This window comes from Sinocyclocheilus anshuiensis, unplaced genomic scaffold, assembly GCF_001515605.1.
Source record: "Sinocyclocheilus anshuiensis isolate Anshui unplaced genomic scaffold, SAMN03320099.WGS_v1.1 scaffold1177, whole genome shotgun sequence".
NCBI classification, from domain to species: domain Eukaryota; kingdom Metazoa; phylum Chordata; class Actinopteri; order Cypriniformes; family Cyprinidae; genus Sinocyclocheilus; species Sinocyclocheilus anshuiensis.
Genome location: NW_015554138.1, coordinates 97573 through 106036, shown reverse-complemented (window position 1 = coordinate 106036; position 8464 = coordinate 97573). Strand labels below are relative to the sequence as shown.

The following is an 8464-nucleotide window of genomic DNA, read 5'->3' as shown; positions in this document are numbered from 1 at the left end:
ACAGCGTCTTCACAACATGGCGGTGGCAGCAACAATAAAGTTACGCCTTCTTTCTTTGCGTGAACATTTGGGCAGCGTTATGCAAATCTTCCCACATCATGACGTAGACATGTGGGGGCATGTTTAAATGAGGCCTTTTAGGAGGGCGGGGACCAGTCTTAACTTTTATAAAGAATATCTCTTTGGGTTTGAGACTGTAGTCTTTGTAACTATAGGGATCTTATCTATTCACAAACAGCTTGTAACACTCCAAAGAGAAAGTAAAACTTGAAATCGCATCATATGACCCCTTTAATTTGCCCAACAGTTGAATTATGTATATCTCCAGCTTCTCTGACCCAAGGGTGTGGGCACAACCACAACATTGCAGGCATTTTTTCACGAGCTGTTGCCACAGAGGCTGTTTATGAGGCTCTGGATGCACTCGAGCAGAAGGCGGAGAAATGGTGAAAAAGTTGAGCTGATTTCAGAAAGGCCTTTGAAATCAGGCTGAAAACATTTTCTGTGCTGGAATGGTTGCTTGTGTTTACTCAGAAAGCTCTTGTGTGTAAGGTTTTATTCTGATGACTGATACTAGTGTTCTAGCATTTTTGAAAAGGGTGAGGTATTTAACATTTAGGAAAATGTGCATCAGACTTTTTATCTCATTCAAATCATACTCCAGAGGTATTCAGAATGCAAATGTAGATGTCGCTGAGTTCAAATACTCTTCTGACTTCTAATTGCTGTGATCTTTAAAGAAATTATAGAAACAGGGCCAGGTATGATTTGCAATAGTGGATTTCAGCTGTGCCATTGCTGGAATAAAAGCCAGAGAGAGAGATCACTAATACCTGGACAAAGCTGTTCGAAAGCATTCCCATTCACCTCAGTAGCAATTTAAAGGCAGCAAACAGGGTAAAAAAATGTAATTAACATTTTTAAAGGCTGTCCAAAACAATTATTGAGTATATTGTAGTGAAATATTTAAAGGGATCGTTCACCCAAAAATGAAAATTCTGTCAATAATTACTATCATCACCTTAAGACCTTCGTTCATCTTCGGAACACAAACCCTGCATAGATATCAAAGGAGCTACCACATTCAAGGCCCAGAAAGGTAGTAAGGACATTGTTAAAATATTCCATGTGACATCAGTGTTTCAACCATAATTTTATGAAGCTACGAGAATACTTTTTGTGTGAAAAAAAACCGAACTAAAATAATGTCTTTTTTCAACAGTTTCTTCTCTGATGACACATGGATTATTTTAAAGATGTCCTTACTACCTTTCCAGGCCTTGAACGTGTCAGTTGCGTTGCTGTCTATACAGGGTCAGAAATCTCTTGGATTTCATCAAAAATATCTTAATTTGTGTTCTGAAGATGAACAAAGGTTAAGGTGATGATACACGGCGCAACTTTTTGACCCTTTGTAAAACACAAAGTTGACTTTCACAAACTGTAATATGCATAGATTATTGGTAAACTGTATCAGCTCAATATGGAAGCAAATTCTGAATTTTCTGGTTATACATGTATCATAATTTAATTTCTGCAATCTGATGAATTTCTGATTTTTTTTTATTTTTATTTTACAAGTGCACTATTTAGTTTCAAAATCAGTATGTCTAGAAGTTTGTGAGTCATGTCAAAGACAGCTGACTAAATGTAACTCAGCATGTGTGTAACTAAAAAAATGCCAAAAGAGCCTTTTTCTTATCTTGCTAACTTGAATTGAAACCTGAATGAAATTCCATTTGTCCATTGAACACAAAAAGGTTATTTAAAGCATATTGTGAACCCTGCCATTTCCTGTACAATAAAAGTGAATGGTGACCACAGCTGTCAAGCAAGATTTTCAAAGCAAGCAAAAACAAACTTTTTGGTCTGATCCTCAGACAAAAGACTTGTAGTACAGCGCACAAGTTGAACCATTATTATGAAGCTTTTATGGTGCTTTTTTTTTGTCATTTTGAAGCTTTACAGCTCTCATCCACTTTGTGCCCCCAAATACTATCTTTTGTAAACATGTTAGCCATCATCATTTACCCATTTTACGCCAATTAATTTTCCAATAACTTGACATCTCTGCATAGTATTAAACATGTACATTGGATATTTTTGAATCTTACAGTGAATTCAACCATTTACATGGCATTATCAACAGAATGCTTAAGATCTGCACCACGTGTTTTCATTTTCTTTTGGATCAACCTCAATTTAATTAAAATTTGCATGAAAGCACTTTATTTTGATGATTAAAATGTATGTAAACATAGCAACTGAAGCATTCAAATACATTCAGTTCCAGGATGCTGCAACGAAGTGGGAAAATAAATGACGATCATAATGCTACTTCATGTGTTTTGATGCTACTCTCATACTCCTCAAGGCTTTTTCCATTTAACTGGAATTTCCATCTAAGAAGCCCTGAGTCCACTATTTTCTTCAGGAAAGATAGAAAAGTGAATGAGAAGTCATTTACTCCACAAGTAATTTTCGCCGCTAGAGGGCGCGTATTCAAAATAAACAAAGAGGTAAAGGCGTAGTTTGATGACGCCGTGACTGAGTGTGGAATCATGGGAGTTGTCGTCTTCATCCCCACAGTCGATGCAATCCGATGGGACTCGGGCAGAAATCATGTTCATGGATGAGCTAATTATTTATTAACGTAGTAGAATGAAGCAGGGTGAGGCTGAAAGCCATCGAAGCGAAACGAGGCCGCTGAACGAGCGTGACACACCGCTCGAAAGCAGCGGAGCTTTTATTATGCTACAGTCGACTGCTTCCGCTCCTTCCGGTCGTGCGTATGTGGGGGAAAAAAGCAGCGCTGTTTTATCATACTAGATACATTTGGAAATTCTGTTATAATGCCACTCTGTGCGGTCGTCACCGGTCTATTAAAATGCATAACATATTAAAGTGTCTTTGGTGTTTCGGAAATCGAGGGGTTATGACGTCATTGGCAGGCGACACAATGACACTATGGACACGGTCCGTGTCACTAGTTAAAATTGCTTATTTCTCTGGATTTAAACATTCTTCAAAACATTTGGGATAGTGTAAGTACACAAGTCAGCAAAATATATTACACTGTTCTAGTGGTTTTTGGATATTTTAATAAAAAAATCTTACATATTGTGCCTTTAACCTTGATTTTTCATCACTGGAAGGTAGCCAGAGATGAAACTGTGATAAGTCAACCGTCAAAACCATTCATTATTTCCTTGGAAAAGTTGTGTAATCCTACTCTCCTTTTTTCAGTAAAAAGACAAAATACAGATCTTCTCTGCTGTATTTGGCTGGAATGTTATTTAACATACAGCAAAACATCAAAAAGCATGGAAAATCCCCTTGACTCATTCCTCATCCCAAATATTACAAAAGTGTATCATACACTTTTATGAAATAAACAGTCATGGATGTTTGTGACATGCAAATAAACATCTTTTCCATCATGGTATTTTGTAAATGTTCTTAATGTTTAAATCATTTTAATCCTTTATATTTAGAGTGCAGCTTCTTACAGCAAACAAAAAGTCTGATTTGATCTGACTCGTGCAAGAAGATGTAGCAGAGATTGGTTAACACATTTACAGTAGGCTATTTATCAAATTATCAGCGTGCACGTTCCATAAACCAAACTTCATGCTATTTCAAATTCTTTATGTGCGGTAAATGTTATTTTATTAACCTTGCACAGTCACTTAAATGTTTACATTGTTTACAACATTTACAGTGAGAACGAGCTCTTCTCTTACTTTTTACAGTTTAAATGAGACCCCATTTTTATGGCTTTACAGTAATAGTGATAAAAACTATAACTGTAGTTTTGGTGGAAACTTTACTTTCTGGGACTAAACAACTCTCATGCAGTTTAGTCCACGGAGGGCTATTTAATGCACGAACGCCCGACACAAATCCAACACCCACCTATGCGTTTCCCATTCTCTTGTGCCACGATCTTGCACTGCTCTTGGTAAACTAACTCCTGGGATTTCGTCCTTTTGCGAAGCTTACGCACACAAGACATGGCCAAAATTCCTCAACGAGATCGCCTGTAATCGGCTTAGTTTGTCTAGAAAAATAACATGAGGCGAGAAAACCATGACGTTTGCAAGTATCTTTCTATGGGCGGGTTCTAAACCTGCAAAAATAATCCTATTGTGTTTTTGATTCACTTGCTCTGTGTATCTCAGGTTTTCGCATCTATACGTCTGGCATGTTATGGCACGCACTGACTGTGGTATTTAATATATATATATATATATATATAATGCTGTAATAACAACATGTGTAATATTTTTGTCAGTTGGTTCCGTTTCTCGGCCTGCAAACCCATCGTGTCCTCCTGATAGAGGTTTCCGTGTAACCTTTACATTTTGCCTGATGTCTACAAACGTGGCTTCTGTCTTGAGGCTTTTCGCTTATGGAAGAATCTTTGGTTTTGAACAAATCTTTTAAATGGAAGAATCGGTCTGGTTTGACTCCTAGCTATTTAGTTTGCTGAAGTTTCTCCCGTTTAAAGCGCAGGTTTGCTGACCAAAACGCGAACCAATAGCATTCCAGGCTGGTTGTGATGGAGCATTTCATTGGCTGGACCTGCTCAACGAACCGCCCCCTTCACTGAACAAGTCAAGACTCATAGCGGTATTAAATGAGACAAACTGAATAAACTGGATATCCACATCCAACTGAAGTGGCGGCATGTCTTTCAATTCAGTTCAGCTTGTGAGCTAAACTCTTTAACAAAGAGAGAACGTTAATAAACAGTTATCCATTTTTAGCTATTTCTGTATTCTTATATCTTCATTGACGTAATAAACATAAACTCTCTATGGAATCTAAGTACCGGTAGATGTGATTTGAACAAACCAGTAAGCGACATCTAAATGAATCGTTTAGGGAAACGATTCAAAGATACGAGTCACTTTGATGAATCACTAACTCAAATGTAATTTGGCATAGGGCGCCTTCATCTGGTTGAATCCTCGCGTGACATTAGTTAACGTCATGCTGAATGTGTGTTGGTGTAAGTGAAGGTCCACGAAAAGAATATGTTATATATAACCATACAATATATAAGCTACATTAACTCCAAGTGTTTGTTTGTAAACGGCAATGTTCATAAATGACGGTTTTATTGTGAACTCGTGCATCTGTTTTTATTAAAGCTATTAAAGCTGAGTATTAAAGTTCTCAGATATAGGACAAGTCAGCAAACTCCTGAAGTGATGGAAAATGTTCTATGAGGCACCTCTACATTTAATAGCAGTTCTGAGTGTGAAACAATAAACAAGACTGTCATTACACGCCGCATGACTGTGAAAAGAACCTCGCGAAAGCAAAAAACAAGGTAAAATATCTTACAAATTGAGTTTCAGAGCAAATTGCTTTGTATAAAGTCGGTGGTATTGTAGCTAACATTCAAATGTTCACATTATGGTGTTCATATAGCCATATATGAATAGCCTGTTGACTCTTCAAATCAAATGCATTCACTTCTCGCGCGGAATAATCATGACATCACTGCAAAACTTACCGAATATGCCGGCATTTCCATGGGCTTCCATGATTATTTCTGTTGTTTTATTTAGCGTTTTCTTTCAGTTGTTGTATATTCCAGTTGGGAAAAGACCTTTCGCGTCACAAAGCCACTCAGAGCCGCCCAGATACTGACTGGGATGTGTAAAGCCCGTGTCCTAAACCATCCACTGACAGGAAAGTCCAATGCGCTGTTGTGTGTGTGTGTGTGTGTGTGTGTGTGTGTGTGTGTGGAACCCGCCTATTACTAGAGCAGTATCGAGAATTCGCCAACACCCAAAACAACAACAACACCGGTCTTTCAAGTATCTCTCAACGATGCCCTGAAAAGTTTTATTTGTTTCCACCCATTATAAACGAGTAAAGTGTAGCCTAATTCAGAGACGTGTCTGCTTTCTTGGTGATTTCCAGAAGGAGCTCTTGTCCGTGGCTATAGATGGTTTTGATTCATTTCTTCACCGTGGCTACAGATGGTTTTGATTCATTTCTTCAGAATTCCACTCTTGTCCTGTAATGCCACTCTTGAGAGTGCTGTTCAAAGACTTAAAATGAATAAAACCAGGGCTGGACTGGGACAAAAAATCGGCCCAGGCATTTTTTGGTCCAGGCGGCCCACCACCATTTATTATATGTGACCCTGGACCACAAAACCAGTCTTAAGTCACTTTGGTATATTTTTAGCAATAGCCAAAAAACAAACAAACATTGTAGTGGTCAAATTTATCGATTTTTCTTTTATGCTAAAAATCATTAGGATATTAAGTAAAGATCATGCTCCATGAAGATATTTTGTAAATTTCCTACTGTAAATATATCAAAACTTAATTTTTGATTAGCAATATGCATTGCTAAGAACTTAATTCGGACAACTTTAAAGGCGATTTTCTCAGTATTTAGATTTTTTTGCACCCTCAGATTCCAGATTTTCAAATAGTTGTATCTCGGCCAAATATTGTCCTATCCTAACTGGTGTATAAATCTCAATTTTAAAAAATTGATTGATTGGTTTTGTGGTCCAGGGTCACAAATATGATATACACTACCAGTCAAAAGTTTTTGAACAGTAATATATCATGTGACACTGAAGGAGTAATGATGCTGAAAATTCAGCTTTGATCACAGAAATAAATTACATTTTAATATATATTTAAATAGAAATCAGTTATTTTAAATAGTAAAAACATTTTACAATATTACTGCCTTTGCTGTATTTTGGATCAAATAAATGCAGGCTTGGTGAGAAGCGACTTTAAAAAAAACAAAAAAAAAACATTAAAAATATTACTGTTTAAAAACTTTTGACTGGTAGTATGTATGCATCACACTCATATCACATCTAGTTGTTTTGGATTCACAAAACTTTCTATTCATCAAAGAAACCTGAAAAATTCTATTCAGCTGTTTTCAACATAATAAAAAGTATACAGCTTGTTTTCTTGTTTTGTTTTTATGTTCCACTTCTGGGTGGATTTATCTGAATATGGAACTTTGCATAAATGAAACGCTATTTATTTGTTTAGTATTACATGTTACATATTAGTGATTTATTGACTGTGTTGCATCTGGTGACATGATGGGACAAAATCGGAACACTTCCAATCAATCTGTCTTCACAATAACTGAACAAGAGTGATCTAATTTGGTCGTAGAGCAAAGTAGGGTGTGAAGCAAAGTCCAGTAGCATACAGCTCATAGAGTCTCTTTGCTTTATGATGATGGGGATTTTGAAAATCATCCTGCCTGGCAACTTTTAGCACACCCTTTAAAGCTGTCAAGCCATACCCGATCTTCAGGTATGTAGAGGTGTGCATGTTATTTTTGGATTGGGTAACGTTACGTCATTAATTTTTGGCCATGTTGCATATGTATAATATCAGTAACATGTTTACTTATTGGTTAAATAAGCCTCCTACACTCACTAAGGTTGCATTTACTTGAAGAAAATAAAGTAAATACAGTAATAATGTGAAATCCCTTAAGAAAATTAACCATGGTTTTATTGTATTAATAGGCGGCACAAGATTAATTTTTAATGAGCCGAAAAGAACGCATGTCACACCTCTGTTTATCAATTTGCACTGGCTACCAATAGCTGCTTGCATTAAGGCATTAATGTTTTCCTACAAAACCACCACTGGCTCTGCACCCCTTTACCTAAATTCATTACTTCCGATTATGTGCCCTCTAGAAGCTTGCGTTCTGCAAGTGAACGTTGCTTTATTGTTCATCCCAAAGAGGCACAAAATCACTTTCACGGACTTTTACATTAAATGTTCCCTCCTGGTGGAATGACCTGCCCAACTCAATCCCAGCAGAGAGTCCTTAGCCATCTTCAAGATTTGGCTAAAAACACATCTTTATTTGACTTAACTCTAGCACTCTCTATTCTAATTCTATTCTTAAAAAAACTAGCTTCTCTAATGTTTTTGTATTCTATCTATTTGTTTTTCTTTTTATTTATTATACAAAAAAGGCCTCTAACAGCTTGCTCTATTCTTTTTCTATTCTATCTGTTTTCCTTTTATTTATTATATAATAAAAAAAAAGCTTGCTACGTGTACTGCGTTAAGCTAACTGAGACTTGTCATAGCACTTGCACATCATTGCTCTTTTGTTGATTTTGATTGCTTCCATTGTCCTCATTTGTAAGTTGCTTTGGATAAAAGCATCTGCTAAATGACTAAATGTAATGTAAATGTATTAAAGGTGTAGTAACCATGCTTTTTTGCTGTATTGATTACCAATTGTATAACCACAGTTTTGCTACAAATACCATGGGTAAACTATGGTTAGTGTAGCAAAACCATGGTTAGTTTATGGTTACCATGGTATAATTATAGTAAACCTGTTTTTTTTGTTTTATTTGTAGTAAAATCATGGTTAATTTTCTTAAGGGATATTATTATCATTTTGAATAACTGTTTTTATTTTAATATAT

The 8464-nt window shown here is 36.3% G+C and overlaps 1 protein-coding gene across 1 annotated transcript in view; it reads right to left on the bottom strand.

Moving 5' to 3' along the window:
• Nucleotides 1-4043, bottom strand: part of LOC107670414 (1-phosphatidylinositol 4,5-bisphosphate phosphodiesterase delta-3-A-like) — a 7570-nt gene extending 3527 nt beyond the window's left edge. The window contains exon 1 of the mRNA XM_016463016.1: nt 3916-4043. Within this exon, the coding sequence (XP_016318502.1) occupies nt 3916-4015 (100 nt within the window). The 5' untranslated portion in view covers nt 4016-4043. The remainder of the gene's footprint in view (nt 1-3915) is intronic.
• Between the last annotated feature and the right edge of the window lie 4421 nt (nt 4044-8464).